Raw genomic sequence first — 19,928 nt, forward strand, 5'->3', positions numbered from 1 at the left:
TGAAGGATTGTGTTGGGGTGAGTATTTGTTGAAATGAAGGAGTTGTGTCAAGTTGTGTAGAGTGACATAGTGTGGGTGGATGGAGTACACGGGTGTTTCTGATCTATGGGGATGTTGCCTGAAGGATAGTCCTTGCGAACAGAACCTTGCACAATCCAGGGACTGCTGAGGTTCAGCAAATCACAGTAAACTTACCTCCGTTTCTCAGAGCTTTTGTAAAAGACATGGATCAAATATTCATTCCCTCCCTCTCTCCATCCCTCCCCTTCCCAGTTCTCTGACAAGTCTGATTGTTCCTCTGATCACATTGAATCTTTGTTTGCTTTGTGTCACTTTCTACCAGTTAAAGGGTCTGTCTCACATGGGCGTTATTTGCGCGTCATTTACGCAACGTCATTTACGTGTCACGACGTGCAACGCGCGCACGGTGTACATTTACGCACGCCTGGCGCGACCTGGTGGCGTAGGCAGTGACACGCGGTAGCGCGCGGCGCCCCAGGATTTGGGGATTCTCAAAATCCTCACACGCCACCTGCGTGATGCGCAAATGGCGCCCAAGTGGGACAGGCCCTTAACAGTGATCTAGCTTCATCTCTTTTGATCACTTACACTTCCTTATCTCTGTAACTCCCTCTCCCCCGATGCCTGTCCCACTGAGTTACTCCAGCATTTTGTGTCTATCAGGGAACTCCAGATGGTGGTTTACACAGAAGATAGACACAAAATGCTGGGCTAACTCAGTGGGTCAGGCAGCATCTCTGGAGAGAAGGATTAGGTGCCGTGTCGGGTCAGTGTCTAAAGAAGGGTCTCGATCCAAAACGTAACCTATTCCTTTTCTCCAGAGGACCTACACAGTTCCCGCTGCACCAAAAAAACCCAGAATATAATAAAGGACATCTCCCACCCCGGACACTCCCTGTTTGAACTGTTGCCATCAGGCAGACGGTACAGATCCACAAGGACAAGGACAAATAGACTAAAAAACAGTTTTTACCCCACTGCTATAAAAGCACTAAATGTGGCCGCCAAGGAACGCAGGGGCGATACAGACTAAGGGACTGTGGTAACGGTGAAATCGACAGAAGGATGGAGGGTTGGGTGTGTATGCGTGCTTTGTCTGTGATTTTTTATTTATTTGCTTATCTTTATTATTTTACCGTGGATGTTTCGTTAGCTTTAGAAATGTTTGAATGCTGCACTGACTGGCTGACATTTTAAATTTCGTTGTACATGGCCCATGTTACAATGACAATAAAGAAACTATTCTATTCAGAGGTGTTGCCTGACCCGCTGAGTTACTCCAGCATTTTGTGTCCATCTCTCATTTAAAACTTGGTCTTTTCTGATCTGAAATAAAAACACAAAATGTGGCACCATTGACCGAGTCAAACATCATTTGTGGAGAAAGAAACAATGGATGTTTTAGGCCCACGACCCTTCCTTGGAAAGCCTTCACTTTTGTTAAAGTACGGTGGGGTTTTTAACCCCAATCTCAACCTCTTTTTGAGGGAAGATAATTTAATAGCAGAATGGATGATGTCATCCATAGAATAAAGGAATGATTTATACACATTGGGTGTGGGGCCAGGATGGGATAGAACAACAATTGGGGATTGCCTGTTGGGATATTTCAAACAGAGAAGTTGTTGGTGTTGAATATGGTGTCCAAACCCTAGTGACGGGCCTATTTATAACTGTTCAATGTTTGGCAGTTTTCTCTCGGCATGAGTAACCATGCAGTGCACTGGAGGTTTAATGGCTACTAGCTACTACACGAGGCAAGGTTATTCTACACAATGCATGATGAGTGAAGATTCATCCTCTGCTCCACCTGCTAACACCAAACCACAGACAGAGACTAATCTAACAAAATATTTTCTGCATTCAGGTCCAAGACTGTTCATTCTTGTTTAAGTTCTGTGGAAACTTCACCCAAATCAATCAAAATGCTTTCTGAATGCTACTATATTCAACAAAGGGCTGTGTGGTGGCACAATGGTGAAGTTGCTGCCTCACAGCGCCTGAGACCCGGGTTTGATCCTGACCACGGGTGCTGTCTGTATGGAGTTTGTACCTTCTCCCCGTGACCTGCTTGGGTTTTCTCCGGGTGCTCCGGTTTCCTCCCACACTCCAAAGACGCACAGGTTTGTTGGCATATTGACTTTGGTAAAATTGTAAATTGTCTCGAGTGTATAATACAGTGCTAGTGTGCGGGGATCGCTGGTCGTCGCGGACTCGATGGGCTGAAGGGCCTGTTCCCGCACTGTATCTCTAAACTAAACTAAATTAAAATAAACCCAAAGTTGAAAGTTTGTGCAACTACATTTTAACATTCCGGTTGTGCACCTCGTTGAAGATGTTTTGAAGTTTGGTGATTATGTTTTCAGGAAGTTCTGCTGTGATCCAAGTCCCTCGCCAATTATACATTTATGAGCTACTGATTATTAGATCAGTAAGCCTATACATTTTTATTTCCTTTTTTAATGTAATGACAATTTCAAACTTTTCCCATGTCCAACTTTCCGTTGCCGTTACTACACAGGCAGGTAGGAGTGAACTTACGCAGACGATAAAATACGGATCCTCCAGTCATTATTTCCAGTTTAATTTATTCTTTATTGAAGTAGTTGTACAAACAAAGAGATGTTATGTATAACGTGGTCACAGGGACTGACCAGGTATTCCTTACTCTCATACAAGCTGTAATTTTCCGTTCCCTCATTCTTCTGGTAAGAATCATGTTCTCTCTCTCCCTTGCCTGGTCTGGTCAGTCCCTGTGACTACGTTATACGTAACATCCTCCAAAGCATCAAGATCCACGCCCTGCACTTGTTCTAGAGCAGCATCTCTTGTTCAGTATTGCCTTTCCTCATTCTTCCCTCTAAAACATATCACCTCACATTTTCCATTGTCAGTTGAAGATATGCACAAAATGCTGGAGTAACTCAGCGGGACAGGCAGCATCTCTGGAGAGAAGGAATGGGTTACGTTTTGGGTCGAGACCCTTCCATTGTCTGCTGTTTAATTCATTTCTGGCCTTTGCAGGTGGAGGAATGAGAAACGTTATCAAAGGTACACAGTGTTTGACCTTTGACACCTGTTCTGGGTGATTACAAGTCATGTCTAATCCACAAATATTGTTAAGTCATTAACATTTAAACACATTTCACTAATCTCTTTGTTTTGGCTGAGTGCTCACGCTTGTTGCCCAAACTCGTGTGCTGAGCATGGCTCTGGTCACCTGTTGATAAGGCTTTAACTTGGGACAGTCAAACGCTGTTGTTGGCCATTCTTATTCATTTCATCGTTATAGAATGGAATACTTTATGGTCACATGTGACAAGGCACAGTGCTATTCTTTGCTCATATACCCAAGATGTGCAAACAGTCGCTACATATGGCATCTGTGTGAACATTCCTCCAACAGGTTGAACCCTGCAATTGGATTTAGAAGTTTTCCAAGGGTCTGATGAATGTTGACTGCTAGGAAAGATCAGGTTTGATGTTGGGTTAGAATAGCTTATAGATTTGCACAGCCTTGGCCAGGTGTGTGGCTTTTCACCGCAAAGCTCTGCATTGCTAAGAAATGTTGTGTTGCATAAATAGTAACAAGCATCAGGAAGTGAACACATTGGAAATGGCATGTTACTTTAAGATAACCACCATTCTAAGAAATCTGGGTTTGGTTTGGACTTTGTTGCAGCAAAGAGTAAATTCTTTAAAGAAACTGAGAAAGTTCAGAAATATGTGAAGAATGGGCCTGGGCAGTGAGGGTCTGTCACCCTCAATTGTGGAGGCAGAAGAACTTTGAGTTTGCAATAGTTGATGTAAATGAGGACTCTGTTCACTTTTTGCTTATTATTTAAAATGATTCACATTATGTACCGATTTTAGTCCGGTAATTGAAGACTGATTTTGTTCAATGACGTTTGTGCAGGCCTGTTGTAAAAGTTAAATCTTAGCAAGACGAGAGTTTTAATTTGCATTTAGTTGTTTAGTCTTGAGGCAATTAGCTCGGTGAATTAAAACATCCTTAATGATGTCAGTGGCTTAAGCTTTTAGCAATCGCTGAAACCAAAACAATATTCTGCTTGATTTCTGAAAATACTCTGGTATTTTGGATTTAATTTAAAAAAAAATATTGCTTATAGGGGGGTTGCACGAAAGGTCACTGGGTCAGAGGGCTCGACGCACGGAGCTACTAAATCCAACTGGAGGACATCCGTCACTTCCTGCATATGTTATTAATTCTAGAAACGCGTACTTTCCTACCTGTTAAATACCACCAAAATGTTGAATTTTTGCGCTGAAAAAATTTGTGGAAGTCGGGGTAAGTGTGAGGGACATGTACCCAACTTTAGAATTCCAAACGTGAAGCGAAATGAAGGTATAGAGAAGCGAGAACTGAAGGGACAACAGCAGCTAAAGTGCATGATAAACAATGAAAATATTGGGAATTATCATGTTTGCTCACAGCATTTCATCAAGTAAGGCATTATTTGTGTTTTTTCTTGATTCCTTTGGTATCTAAAAAATCTCAGAAGTGATAAATCTGGCTGTAAATGTTTCTTCAGATGCTTTTTCATTTTGTATGTAAAAACCCACAGGAACTATGGGCGATTTAAAAAAAATTACAGCCAGATTTATCACTTCTGAAACTTTTTAGATGCCAAAGGAATCAAGAAAAAACACCTTAGTTGATGAAATGCAATAAGCAAACGGCCAATGTTCGCCATGCACTCTGGCTGTTGTTGTCCCTTCAGCTTTCGCTTCTATCTACCGTCATTTCTCCTCACTTTTGGAATTCTGAAGTAGGCTAAATGTCTCACATGCTTATCCCGATTTCCATAATTATTTACAGCGCAAAAATTGACAATTTCAGCGGGTTTTAACGGGCCCGCTACGCTGGAAACAATGGTAAGTGCCTACCTGCAGTTCATCGCGTGTAATCCATTTGGAGTAGCGTAGCAACAGTACGGGTCATGGGTCGTGACCTGATTGCCGTGAAACCTCCCTATTTATAAATGTTTTTCCTCATGCATACATTTTTATATATTTATTGTTTGTATATAAAGATAAAGACAACTTAAACTAATGCAGGCAGAATTATTTAAAGTGATTCACTTTATGCTCTTGTCCAGTGGGTCTTCAGTCTTTGCTGAGTGTTGCTGCTGGTTAAGTCATAAGTGATAAGAGCAGAATTAGGCCATTCAGCCCATCAAGTCTACTCCGCCATTCAATCGTGGCTGGTCTATCTCTCCCTCCTAACCCCATTCTCCTGCCTTCTCCCCATAACCTCTGACACCCGTACTAATCAAGAAATGGTTCCCATGGGAGGTCAAAGTCTATCCAGGACATTGCTGCTGTACTGTGTAACGTGCATCAGTCCTGCCAACATCCTCATAAATCTTCTTTTAGGCTTCAGACTGTAGAGATATACAATACAATAATACTTTATTAGCCAAGTATGTTTTACAACATACGAGGAATCTCATTTGCCAAGTTAGTCGTACAAATAAAATGCAACAGAACACACAATACATTTTAACATAAACATCCACCACAGTGACTCCTCCACATTCCTCACTGTGATGGAAGGTGAAATAAAGAGTTTAATCACTTCCCTTCTTTGTTCTCCTGCGGTTGGGAGTTTTGAGCCTTCCGTTGACGGGACGATCTTACGCCCGTAGCGGGCGGTTGGGCTCCTCGTCGGGGCGATCAGCTATCGGACCCCGGGTCGGGGCTGGTCAAACCTCTGCGTCGTTGGAGCTCCCGACTCAGTCTCTCCCGAGACTGTGCGCTCTCCATGTTAAAGACCGCAGGCTGCGGTTGGAGCGATCCCAGGCAAGGGATCAGCTCCGATGGTAAGTCCACGCCCCGCGGTGGGTTCACAGTCCGTCCCGAGCGAGGCCTCCAGCTCCGTAATGTTAGGCCACAGAGCAACCGGAGACACGATCCGGAAAACAATCGCATCTCCGGCAAGGTAAGACACTGAAATGTTTCCCCCTCCCCCTCCCCCTCCCCCTCTCCCCCACATAAAACAAACCAGAGAACATTTATACAAACTTTAAAAACACTCTAACATTTTTTTAAAAAGACAAAAAAACAGACAGACTGTTGGCGAGGCTGCCAGTCGTGCGGCGCCCCTGGTGGTACAGTGGGGAAACAGGCCCTTTGACCCACCGTGTACAAGCCGATCAGCAATCACCCCGTCCACTAGCACTATCCTACACACAAGGGAACAATTTACAAGCAGAGGACTTGCTCCACCTGGTCCCACCCAGTAAAATGCGGCTTCTCTCTTTGAATGAATGTAGTTTATTGCAGCTCTTCCTCAGGTAGCCCCTGTTCCTGGAGGTGTACACTTACTGGTCAAACAATCTCATCTGTTATTCCCATTGCATCTTCCTTCCTTTATTCGTTATCTTTGAGGGTGTTTTCTCTTTAACTTTCTCCTGTTGTACATGATTTTACTTGCTATAAAAATGTAGTGTCTTGTGCCTTCAAGAATTTTAATTCCTAATAATGTTCCTTGTACATTTAACACTCTTACTTATGGATTTGCCATCCTAGACTACGTTTCTAAGCCTGATCTGCTGAGTTCCTCCAGAACTTTGTCTTTGGTTTGTTTGTGGCAGCTTTGTGTTGAAACGTGCTCAAGGTCAGAAGACTAACAAAATAACTGATCTTATTTTTACGTCAAAATGAAGGAATGCTCTTACAAAGAACTGGTTTTGTATTTTTCAAAATGGACAAACTGAATTGTTATTGTTATGTATCCTAATTTGTGGAGAACGTTGGGAAGTGCCAAAATATAGCCCTTGTGAGGGAAATCTAGATAATTGTCCTTTTCCTCAAGAATTCGGATGCTGGAGATTAAATTGCAGGCAGGAAATGCATGGTATTGGGAGAAACAGATAAACTGCTAATCAGTGACATGGCAGAGAGCTGCTGCAGACGTGGAACTCGCAGCTGAACAGCATCTTTACAGGAAATGTGTCAGAAGGAACTGCAGATGCTGGTTTACACCGAAGATAGACACAAAATGCTGGGACAATAATCGGGACAAGCAGCGTCTCTGGATAGAAGGAATGGGTGATGTTTCGAGTCAAGAATGTCCTTCATGTTCAGAGATGCTGCCTGTGCTGCTGAGTTACTCCAGCATTTTGTGTCTATCTTCACGGGAGTTCAGGAAAGGCAGTGGCTGTGTTCCTGGGGCAATTAAGGATATGATGCCTCTGTCCCAGAAATTCATCTCAAATTGTATTCCATGTGTGTGAACTTTGGCAGACAGCAAGTTTTGTCAGCATAAATAACCAGTGCAGCCATGTAAATTGCTTTTCTAATTGCTGGCATGCAATGCCCCTGGGACCCATTTGCCGCTGGAGGTGTTTCAATAGTCGACAGTTTTCCCTGAAACAAAAGGTTCTGAGAGTGATGCCCTCGTACGTAGAATGTTCTTTATTCCCACTCTGCTAACCTCTCATGGTGAAGGTAATTACTACATAACTGGTGCGATTCCTTGCATTTAATAGCAATGACAATATTAACCACATTCATCACCAATGGTACCAGTTATCTGTCATTAAACTCTTGGCACATGGCTGCTCATCATCTTTGACCATTAAGAAGAATCAGGGATACAAAGCAATCAATTTATATTGCAAATTTTACAATGCCCGTATTTCTCAAAAGTGCAGTTTAAGTACGTTCCATGATTGATTGCAGGGGATGAGATGAAACATTTTGGTGAGGGTTTGAATCCACAAAAGCAAGCAGTGGGAGTGGCATAATTTAAGGTCGCACTTTGGCACCGTTTGTGGTCTTCCCCACCCCATTCATGTTCTCCAGAAATGCTGCCTGACCTGCTGAGATGCTCCAGCACTGAATGTCTTGACTTGGATTCAGTCCTGGCCTTCCCTGCTATCTGTGTGGAGTTTACATGTTTATCTGTGTCCACGTGGGTTTCCTTTCAATCCTAAAGATTAGGCGCTGTAACTGCACTCTGGTGTCTGGTAGAAACTGGGAAAGAATTGAAAACTGATCTGGGGTTAATGTAAATGGTGGCTTGAGTTGCTGTGGATTTGATGGGCCAGAGGTCCTGTGATTGAGATGTGGGAATCAGAGGCACCTCTTTCCTGGCAGTCGCCTAAATGATAAATGCAGCAGATGGAGGAAACAAAAGAGAGGCCTACCTCAGGGCAGCATCCTTGCTCTGGTGCTGTTCAATGTACAGGCCTCCTCCTGCACCTATTTTCTATGTCTATGTTTCTATGTATACACTAATGATCAGCCCGTGTTCCTAGGGACTAGAAGCTTCATTTACGCTGACAACCTTGGATTAGCAGCCCAGAGCACTCACATAGATGAGGTGGAAGCGACCTTCTCATCATCCTTCGACAACTTGACCATCTACTACAAGGACAACCAACTGAAGACAAATCCTGCTAAGACCCGTTAGCCTGTTCCACAATTGTAATCGTGAAGATGGGAGGAAGCTGTCCTTAACATAGAATGGTGTCCCTTTGAGACATTGTGACTACCCCGTCTACCTTGGGGTCACTCTGGACCAAACCCTCTCCTTCAAGCAACGCATCGAAAAGGTGAAGGACAAAGTGAGGATGAGGAACAGCCTCCTACGCAAGCTGGCAAACTCGTGGTGTGGTTACCAATGCATCCACACTGCGGTCAACTGCTCTTGCGCTGTGCTACTTTGCTGCAGAATATGCTTGTAATGTTTGGGAGAAATCACCTCATGCGAAGAAAGTTGATGCTGCCCTTAATGACAGCTGCAGATGTAACAATGGCTGCCTAAAACCAACGGATGTGGATAGCTTGCATGTCTTGGCCGGTATTGCTCCACCAGGAATCCGCAGATCAGTTGCCGGTAGAACTGAACGTAGTAGGCAAGTTGGGGACACCCGCCATTCCTGTCGCTCCCATCACCCAGCCCCAAAAGAGCTTCCTTCACATAGTCCAGTCACTGTCACAGTGTCCTCAAGCAACCAGACTAGCCTTGTGGGAAAAGAAATGCAGTGAAAACCACCACCACATAAAGATGCCAACCCCAACCAAGGAACAGCTATCACCTGGCCACAGGTGTGACTGGAAGACCTGGAAGTCCCACGATAGGCTTCGTACTGGAATGGGCCGATGCAAGACCAATATGGGGCTAGGCAAATGGGGCTATGCAGATGCGGCAGACACAGAATGTGAATGTGGAACATCTGTACAATCCATGCCACACCTACTAACATCTGTACAATCTATACCACACCGACTAACATGCCTACTTCTTGGTGAACAATGCTGTCTGGAAGATCTAGTGGTGGCAAACAAGAAGGCTGTCCACTGTGCAAGAGCCTGGCCAAACATTTGAAACATAGATGGTGGACACGAAAGAAGAAGTCGCCTGGATCGAATAACCGTCTTCTGACAAACCCTAACTTGGAGATGGATGGGTTAGGTGGAGAGCTCAATGATTGGTTGGTCACATAACCACAGCAGAAGATGGAGTTGAAAATAGGAAAAATGCTGTGTGGTTTATATTATGAAAATATCTTAAACTTTTCCTGAAAAAAGTACTATCAAAGCAAGAACGGGCAGTCAGCAAGTCCATCCTACCCACCACACAGAGGGATTGGGCAAGGGAGCAGAAGATTCAACATGGTCCACAGTTTGGATTGCCAACATTACATGATCATTGTGTGGGGGTTTTTATGTGTTAAATTGCATCTTTAATCAATGTTTTCTGCTGAAATTTAGTTTGTGATGTAAATTTGATCAATTTCTCCCCTGGGATAAATAAAGTTATATCGTATCGTTTAAAGAGTTCTTAATGATAGCGGAGTCAGGGAATATGGGGAGAAGGCAGGAACGGGGTACTGATTGTGGATGATTCGCCATGATCACAATGAATGGCGGTGCTGGCTCGAAGGGCTGAATGGCCTACTCCTGCACCTATTGTCTATCATATCCTATAGCCATGCAGTCTCTTTGTAGACCATTGCTTTTAATGGTCGTCTGATGAAAGCACCTTCTTTCTTGCTGACAGCAGAGCATTTGCACTGATTTAAAACTGATTTCAAACTATAGGTTGCTTTAGATTTTAGCGATACAGCGTGGAAACAGGCCCTTCAGCCCACGGAGTCTGTGCCAACCAACGATCCCAGGACACACTATCCTACACACTAGGGACAATGTACAATTTTACCGAATGTTAATTAGCCTACAAACCTGTATGTCTTTGGAGTGTGGGAGGAAACCGGAGCACCCGGAGAAAACCCAAGTGGTCACGGGGAGAACGTACAAACTCCGTACAGACACCACCTGTAGTCAGGATCGAACCCGGGTCTCTGTTGCAGAAAGACAGCAACTCTACCACCTTGCCACCCACATGTTGTTACAAAAATTTGTAAGTGTTGCTGTTTAATTCAGGATGTGTGGAACCCATGCATATGCTTGATATTTTATAAATGTGAGCAGAATCTTCAGTAATAATTGAGGTGTTCTGATCTCTCCTCCAGTGATCTCGGGGTTTCGGGGAATGATCCCTCATGGTTTACCGTTGGAAGTTGGGGACACCGTCCAAATACTGGAGAAATGTGAGGGTGAGTTTGCAAATTTATTGAGGAATGAAAACATCTTTAATTGGAAATGTGCGTTACATGTTCATGCCGGGATTTATCAGGTTGTTTTGTCGGAACAGGCATTGGGGACCCAATGGCAGACTTTTATTGCTCATGTTATGTTCTTGATTACTGTAGGCAGCAACTGAGAGCTGCTGTTTCAGGCTGTTAACTCTGCTAATGCTCAACGTTCTGATTTACATGCTCTATCAAAGGCCAGCCAACAGATGCAATTGGTCATAACTCGAGAAGGTGATTCATTTGATTGTGAGTGTAGACGGATTAGTACCTGTGGCAGTTTGATGATTTCTAAGCCAGTACACTAAAACACCAAGTTGTAATACTGTGAGATTTAATTGCACCGACATGGGGAGTTGGAGCAAACCTAACAAGAAATGCAGACTAAATGTAATAAAAAGGAACTGCAGTTGCTAGTTTATACCAAAGATGGACACAAAATAAACAAAAAGAAATGCAGGCGCAAGGATCTGCAGATGCTGATTTACAGAAAAAGATACAAAGTGTTGGAGTAACTCAGCGGGTCAAGCAATATCTGGCAATCTTTCAGGTCAGGGCACTTTTTCAGTCTGAAGATGGGTCCTGACCCGAAACATGTTCCCCAGAGATGCTGCCTGACCCACTGAGTTACTCCAGCACTCTGTGAAACGCCACCTATCCATGTTCTCCACAGAAGTTGCCTGTCTCACTGAGTTACTCCAGCTCTCTGTGTCTAACAAGAAATGCAGTGTGTTAAGGATGTTTTCAATAGACAATAGGTGCAGGAGTAGGTCATTCGGCCCTTCGAGTCAGCACCGCCATTTAATGTGATCATGGCTGATCATCCCCAATCAGTACCCCGTTCCTGCCTTCTCCCCATATCCCCTGACTCTACTATTTCTAAGAGCGCTATCTAGTTCTCTCTTGAAAGCATCCCGAGAACCTGCCTCCACCGCCCTCTGAGGCAGAGAATTCCACAGACTCACCACTCTCTGTGAGAAAAAGTGTTTCCTCGTCTCCGTTCTTCGTTCATCAATCAAAGTTTGAAGTTCAAAATATGTTTGTGGGATGGGGAAATATTACATATTTATAATTCCTTTGTGTTTAGTACTTCAATTGTTTTTGACTACACTGATTCTTATATAAAATGCAAACTTCACTTGTCAGTCTATATGAGTCTGTTCCTGAACTTCAGCAGCCTGTGTTGCTGGTGCCTTGTGGGAGAGGGGTGTAATCTGTAAAATTAAATGGCCCTTGGAGGAAAAATAAAATGGCTTAGAAATGTATCAATGCCTGGAAAACTGTGTAAAATAGATTGTGCATTCTGGGTCAACAGAGTGGGCAAAAAGTGCTGGAGGAACTCAGCAAGTTGGGCAACATCTGTGGAGGGAATGGACAGACTATATTTTGGGTTGGGACCCTTCAGTCTGAAGGGTTACTCCAGCACTTTGCATTTTGCTCAATGTACCAGCACCTGCAGTTCCTTGTGTCTCTTGTAGACACTTGATGCCCCCTGCTGTTAAATTCAAAGACCTTCCCTCTGGGGGCTCCATCAGGGAAAGAGGCACTGTGATCATGTGCATATGTTCATAATGATAGGAGCAGAATTAGGCCATTCAGCCCATCAATCATGGCTGATCTATCTTTTCCTCTCAACCCCGTCCGCCAGTCTTCTCCCCATAACCCCTGACACCTGGACTAATCAAATATCTGTTATCTCCGCCTTCAGCTGTCTGTGGCAAAGATCTCCACAAATTCACCAGCTGCTGCTGAAAGAAATTCCTCTTCCTCATCTCCTTTCTAAAGGTACATCCTTTTATTCTGAGGCTATGGCCTCTGGTTCTAGACTCTCCCACCAGTGGAAACATATTCTCCACATCCACTCTATCCAGGCCTTTCTCTATTTGGTAAGTAATTTGGTGTAGATGAGTGGGGATATCATTGGCTTGGAATGATGCCTGAATTAGAGGCTATGAGCTGCAGGGAGAGGTTGGGCAAACTTTTCAACAAAGCTTCATTAAGAAATTTTGATCCATAATTAGTTGTACTCACCAACAGATGCAGTCTCCTCTTGTCGGTTAAATCTCACTCCTTCTGTAACCCACGTATTCCTGTTGAAACTAAAAATGGATCAAAGCTCCAGATTACCTCCATACCATTTTACATTGCAGGTTGTTGACAGCTCACATCTTCACTCTTAAGTTCTAGGAGCAGAATTAGTCAATTCGGTCCATCATGCCTGGGATATCTAGATCCCAAGTGAATATTGCAGTCCTGTGTATCACCTTAACCTGCCAGAAGGTTGGTGGTAGCACAGAGTACTGAGATGGAGATGGATAGATAACCACATGGAAGATGTTCTCACTGTTGTAGGAAGGAACTGCAGATGCTGGTTTAAACCAAAGATAGACACAAAATGCTGGAACTGCATTCAGTGTAACTGGCAGCACCTCTTTAAAAAAAAGTCTCAGAAGAAATGGCTTGACCTGAAACGTCCCTCATTCCTTCTCTCCAGGAGATCAGGAATAGAAATTATAAAGTAGAATGGTAGGATTAAGCATGGGAGAGAAAGAGGAGATATTAATATTTGGGATACTTTACATTTCCAAGATGAACTAACAATTAGAATAATGAGATGGTGCTGGAGTAGCGGCTAATGTTTGGCGTGAGAGCGGTTCATTGGCAGTAATTAACATTTAGCTCATCATGAAAAGAAGCTAATCCAGGATTAATTAATTGTGGCTGTTAACTGCCTCTCTGCATCATTCAGCTCTTCTCTGACACTGTAGTTGATATCTACTGTGCAAGGAAAGCAGCTCCATGCCCCATTCAATGAATTTCAATGAGCCAGACAAGGAGATGCTGTTTGCACAAAGCTCGCAATGAATCAGCAAAACACATGCAGCAACTTTACATTTGCAGTGTTTGTTCCATTTCCAGAAATTGCTGGAAATTGGTGCACAAATAATGGTGAATGATATTAGTCTCATTGTTATTGTGGGGAAATTCATCAGTTGCAAACAATGCTGTCGACAGCAGTTTTTTACACTTTGCAATCCATGGCTGGTGGCAATGATTTACAAGCCCTGGTGATGTTTCCTGTTGAATTTCCATCACCTGTGCTTCACCACTCTGCTCAGACCCTTTAATTAAAAAAACAACTGATGATTGCCTTTTCCATTTTGTCCTCAGGTTGGTACAGAGGATTTGTTTTTAAAAATCCAAGCACAAAGGTATTTTCATCTACACATTTAAACTTCTGCATGTGGTTTATGGGACTTTATGAATTGTGCATACAAGAGGCCATGCTTTATTTTATTTTCTCTATAATAAGTTCTCATTATTTATTTCTGCTATTGTTAGATGCTAATCCTGGACTTTCAGAATCCAGAAAGAAGCGTGTGTGATTTCAGAGAGTTTAATTTAAGCAATAATGTCAATTTTGAAATATCATAACTTTACCAGTATACATTAATTAAAACCTTTGTTTGTTGAGCATGTTTGGCCAGATGTCTGCGAGCGATGTCCATGTGAAGTCCGCGCAATGTCTTTGAGTGATGTCTGTGTGATGAGTTGTTTGATGTAAATCCCTTGGGTTCCTTTTACTTGTAGAATCTTAGAGAAAATGCTGCATAAATGGAGGCTTTTGTTTCCGGTACTTTATATTTCAAGGCATGTGTGGTGCATGAATTATTCACAATAATATTTGTAATGTGTAAGTAATAAAAGTACTTTGAAAAAAAATAACGGATTTTTTCAATTCTTCAAGGGAGTTTTCCCCGCTGCCTATATCCACTTGAAAAATGCAAATGTCAAAAACAGAGGGTGAGTTCAGAATTCTAAATTGTGAAAGAAAGGTGTCTACTGTCTTAACTCTCTAAATGGGTTTGGGAATATTTGTGAAACAATGATTTGTGCGGTTATTAAACAGATTGCTACTGTAATTACCATATCAAGGTATCTATCCAGTTGCTTGCTACAATATCATGGTATCTATCCAGTTGCTTGCAGGAAGATTTCATTAAGCCTACAGAGGAACATATCCTTCATAATCTGTAATTATTCTCTCATCATGATCAGATTGGCTGCTTACTGAAGATTTATGAATTGCATTAAGAGATTAATTGGTATTTAATGCTGAAAGCACTTCCTTATATTTCCTACCTTTGATACATCTGACATGGAGGATGTAGGAAATATAAGGAGCAAAATAGCTACCTGCATTTCCCAATAAATATGAATCCGGGCATGTAGTTGGCAATTAGATTTTAATGTGTCCTTGGCCAAGAATACGTTGGACTTGAAATATTCCTGGCTGTGTGCGTGTGAATTATTGTGGTTTGCTAATTATCTCTCTTCACCCTTTCACACAATTGTTCTGGCCACAAGCTGTTCACTCGCCCGGTAAAGGAAACATTTTCAGCTATGGGGACGTTCAATTGTTTCTGGATAGAGCCGAGTTGAATCCAAAAATAGAACGCAGGACATTATAGCACAGGAACAGGCCCTTCGGCCACCTTGTCTGTGCTGTAAATGATGCCAAGTTAAACTAATCTTCTCTGCCTACACGTGATCCATATACCTCCATTCCCTGCAATTGCCTATCTAACAGCCTCTTAAACACCAATGTCCTATTTGCCCAACTACAATTCTAAGCCAATATACCTATCAATCTTAAATCCAGTTTAATTTACTCATTAAAAATAACAGATTTGGACTGATCTTAAAACCTTTAGATTAGAAAGAACCCAATTAGATCTGAAATTGTGAGTGCCCAATTCAGAGGTATTTCAGTGCTTAGTTTGAGGTGTAAGAATGTAATGTGTGTAAATCTGTGGCCAGCCTAAAGCCCCGAAACCAGCAGGGGTTTGTAACTACCTGCAGTCCCCAGCACTGGCTCTACAGAGTGTGGGCTGGGGATTGTGTTTCCTAAAGGACTTCAGATAGTTTATGGGAGTGGATTGGTGAAGCTGTAAAATGATTTGGTGGCTTTGTTGTCGACAGGGATGAAAGAGTTTTACTGGAGATACCCCCCAGGACCCATCCCATGTGTTTCCAAAACCTCCTGCCCTCTCCCTCTCCCCCTTTATTTAGTTTGTTATTATTGTCACATGTACCGAGGTACAGTGAAAAGCTTTATGTTGTGTGCCATCCATTCAGCGAACCGACTATACATGATTACAGCCAAGCCGCCCACAGTGTATAGAAAGATTAAAAGAGTGGAATTGTAGATCCACCTCTGGGACCAGCACACAGAGTGGCCTCGCTTGGGCTTCATCTCCACTTGTATAAGTTGGTCTCGGTGATGGGCTGGCTGACATGGGGGTCTTTGTTCTCCTGCTCCCTATCAGAGTGGGAGCCACAGTCTATCAGAGTGGGAGCCACAGTCTACTCGCTCCTGCCATGACCTCCATGGGGCTGCGCTTGGGGCAGCGACGGTGTTGCCCAAACAATACACTGGACCTGTTTCCCCACTGCCCACGTGACTGCCCCTCAAACCATAGTCATTTTCCAACTAAAGATATTGTGTTAATAGTCCACCTATATTTTTTTAATAAATCTAAATGAAAATGGATCTTAGATTTTCTACAGGTCAATGTATGAAATATTTTCTTGTGACTGTTATTAAGTATGTGGATTACAGTTTAATTTAGAGATACTGCACGGAAACAGGCCCTTCAGCCCATCGAGACAGCGCTGACCAGTGATTCCTCACACACTAACACTATCCAACACACACGAGGGACAATTTACAATTATACCAAGCCAATTAACTTACACAAACCTGTACGTCTTTGGAGTGTGGGAAGAAACCAGAGATCTCGGAGAAAACCCATGCAGGTCACGGGGAGAACGTGCAAACTCCACAAAGACAGCACCCGTAGTTGGGATCAGACCTGGGTCTCTGGCGTAGTAAGGCAGCAACTCTACTGCTGCGCCACCCTGCCACCCTGCACTGTTACTGCATGGAAACTTCACACTTTGAAAGGAAAATGTATTTTAAGTACAACAAATAGAGGTGTTTTTTAGTTCCAACACATTGCGTAGCGTGCTTGAAAATCATTTACTTCCATGCAATTGTTTTGCCCAAGATTTTCACAAATAGAAACATAAGTTATCCTCTCTTTAAAAAATGAAACGTCCCAATACTTCTGTAACTTGTTTCAAATATGTCCTTCAATTTATGACAAATCTGTTCTTTTGATAATCGCAGGCAATTTGAAACAGTTGTTCCAACTGAAGACACCGTCATTACGGAGATGACAGGGACTCTGCGGGAATGGGGGATCATGTGGAAACAGCTTTACGTGGTAATTATTTTAATTTGTATTTGAAACTCACAATCTTGAAATATACTTGTTTATCATGCTCCAGTTGTGTAATGTGAAGAGAGCAGCAGTGTGCGGTGATCGCTGCTCGGTACGGACTCGGTGGGCCGAAGGGCCTGTTACCGCGCTGTATCTCTAAACTAAACTAGTGTACTGGGTGATCGCTGTATCTCTAAACTAAACTAGTGTACGCGGTGATCGCTGTATCTCTAAACTAAACTAGTGTACGGGGTGATCGCTGTATCTCTAAACTAAACTAGTGTACGGGGTGATCGCTGTATCTCTAAACTAAACTAGTGTACGCGGTGATCGCTGTATCTCTAAACTAAACTAGTGTACGGGGTGATCGCTGTATCTCTAAACTAAACTAGTGTACGGGGTGATCGCTGTATCTCTAAACTAAACAGTGGAGTTCTGCGATCTCGCTGTTAATGACCTCACAATCTCACTGCTACTTCTTTGATGTCCCTTGGACTATCCTTGAACGGACTTTGCTGATCTTGCACTAAACGTTATTCCCTTATCATGTTTTCAAGAGAGAGTTAGATTTAGCACTTAGGGCTAAAGGAATCAAGGGATATGGGGAAAAAGCAGGAACGCGGTACTGATATTAGATGATCTGCCATGGTCATATTGAATGGCGGTGCTGGTTCGAAGGGCCGAATGGCCTACTGCACCTATTTTCTTTCTATGTATCTATACACTGTTATGCCAACAGTTGAGAGGTGGAGCAGGATTTAAGGAAATGTACACGGAAATATGGTTGGATCCTCAAGAAACCCACCAGCCTTGGAGTTCTGCAGTAGGTTGAATGTAATGTGGTTGGGAGGGAGATATAGATCACCTATGATTGAATGGCACAGTAGACTTGATGGGCCGAATGGCATAATTCTGCTCCAAGATTTAATGAATTTATAACAAAACACGACACTTCATATTTCTCTCTACAAATTTCACTCATACATAAACATTTTTTGACACCAGCACACACTGTGTAAACAGCCCTAAAACACCATTAAAAGCAGCAATGGTGAAGATTTTAATTTTCATCTTTTACTTGCCAGTGGGCTCAACAATTAAATGTGTATTTAGCTTTGATTTATGTCCATTAGTTTAAAAAGTCTACTCTATTTCAATAGGTATTTTTCAGACTCTCACAGCTGACTATCCTACCTTTTTCTTTTACTTTGATGATATGAAACCTGGAGAATATTGTTTAATTAATAATGTTGCCAGGATCTGAAGGTAACCTTGCATGAAGCTTTACCAGCTGAATATTAATAATTGTCATTGAGTTATTGGCATAATAGTTTATTACAAAGCTGTCAGAAATGAAATGTTTCCTGTTCAGCTGGGGGTTTTGAACTTTGAAACGCTTCATATTGAAGAGGAAGTGCTAGGAAGTTTAGGGTCTCCAAAACAAGAACACATTTCCTGTTCAGCTTGGCGGTTTCACCAACTGCCATGCAGTATTTGTGGGAAGTATCCCGTATAAAAGAAAGTCAAGAACATCGACCACTAGGGCAAGGCAGACATCAGCTTTCACCAGATGATAGTGTGAGTGAGTTCATACTGTACTCCCAACTCGCCCTGCAGTGACTAAACCATGCAAGTGCTGGGGCAGGAGCATTCCTGACCTGGCTGTTGAGGTGTGTTTACCTTCTGTTTAAGGCAAACCACAACAACGGCTTGTTTCCTCAGGAGATCCTCAGAATGATGAAACCTAAACTCTCCCCCACTCGCTACAGTCCCAAAATAACTAGCTGAAGTAAGCACAAATTCCAGGAATAATATTTGATTGAAAAGAATACTTCCCACAGCATGGAAACGGGCCCTTCGGCCCACCTCCTGTGCTCCAAGGAATAAAGTGCCAGCCTGTACAACCTCTCCTATAGTTCAGACCTTCGAGTCCTGGCAACATCCTCGTAAATCTTCTCTGCACCCCTTCCAGCTTAACGACATCCTTCCTATAGCAGGGTGAACAACACTGAGCATAATACTGGCAGCCTCACCAACGTCTTGTACAACTGTAACACAACATCCAAACTTCTTTACTCAGTGCATTGACTATTGAAGGCCAATGTTGCAAAACTCTTTTTGACACCATACCTACCTGTGACACCACCTTCGGGGAGCAATGCACCTACACACTAGAAGATCCGTCCGTTTTACAACACACCCCAGCACCCTGCCATTCACTGTGAAAGTCCTGCCTTGGTTTGACTTCCCAAAATACACCTTGCACTTATCTACATTCAACCTCATTGACCCACAGCCCACTTGCCCAGTTGATTAAGATCCTGCTGTAACCTTTGTTAACTGTATAATAGCACAAATGATTGTCCTTTTCTTTAAATTCTGAGTCAGTCCAGGTAAACCTTTCTGCAGTTAAAATATTCTCTCACGAAGCTGGCAGATGCAGAGCAAGCAGCCCATTGTATGCCAGGGGGGAAATGTTGACTTGAAAGTGGACATTTAATTGCAATCCAGTAAAGAATGTCCAGAAGATTGGGTGTCAATGGCCTTGTGATTTCACTGCTGCCCAAGTCCAGGAAGGGAGAGAGGGGGACTTGTTCTGGACAATGGGGGTCACCTATTCACCAGCACCAGTGATCACACACAGCCTGTGAAGAGATGATCACCGTCTGGCTGGAGTGGGAAAATTAAACCGATAGATAGCAGAGAAAATGTGTTAAAATGAGAAGGATGAAAGGTAAACAAATCATAGCTCTCACTCCTTGTGCTGTGCCCTTTATGATGTGGTTCCTGCTGCTAGCTCTGTCAAATGATGAAGTAGAATCATTTGCCACCAATGAAGGGATTAAGATGCACTTGTTTCAGCTATTAAAGTGGGTAAATGTGGAGGACCAGAACACTGATGTTGTCCAGTGGCAGAAATGACAATTGTACCTTTTGTCACAGGCTAACGAATAATATAAGGAAATCATTTTCAAATTAGATTGAACCTGAGAGT

General features: G+C 42.9%; 1 protein-coding gene across 5 annotated transcripts in view; it reads left to right on the forward strand.

The window, feature by feature from the left end:
• Nucleotides 1-19,928, forward strand: part of dock4 (dedicator of cytokinesis 4) — a 238,917-nt gene that overhangs the window by 42,070 nt on the left and 176,919 nt on the right. For all 5 annotated transcript variants that reach the window (XM_055650008.1, XM_055650011.1, XM_055650009.1 and 2 more), the window contains exons 2-5: nt 10,527-10,610; nt 13,818-13,858; nt 14,395-14,450; nt 16,840-16,936. In XM_055650008.1, coding sequence (XP_055505983.1) covers nt 10,527-10,610; nt 13,818-13,858; nt 14,395-14,450; nt 16,840-16,936 — 278 coding nt within the window. The remainder of the gene's footprint in view (nt 1-10,526; nt 10,611-13,817; nt 13,859-14,394; nt 14,451-16,839; nt 16,937-19,928) is intronic.

The sequence above is a fragment of the Leucoraja erinacea genome, chromosome 19 (genome assembly GCF_028641065.1).
Source record: "Leucoraja erinacea ecotype New England chromosome 19, Leri_hhj_1, whole genome shotgun sequence".
In the NCBI taxonomy this organism is placed as follows: Eukaryota; Metazoa; Chordata; class Chondrichthyes; order Rajiformes; family Rajidae; genus Leucoraja; species Leucoraja erinaceus.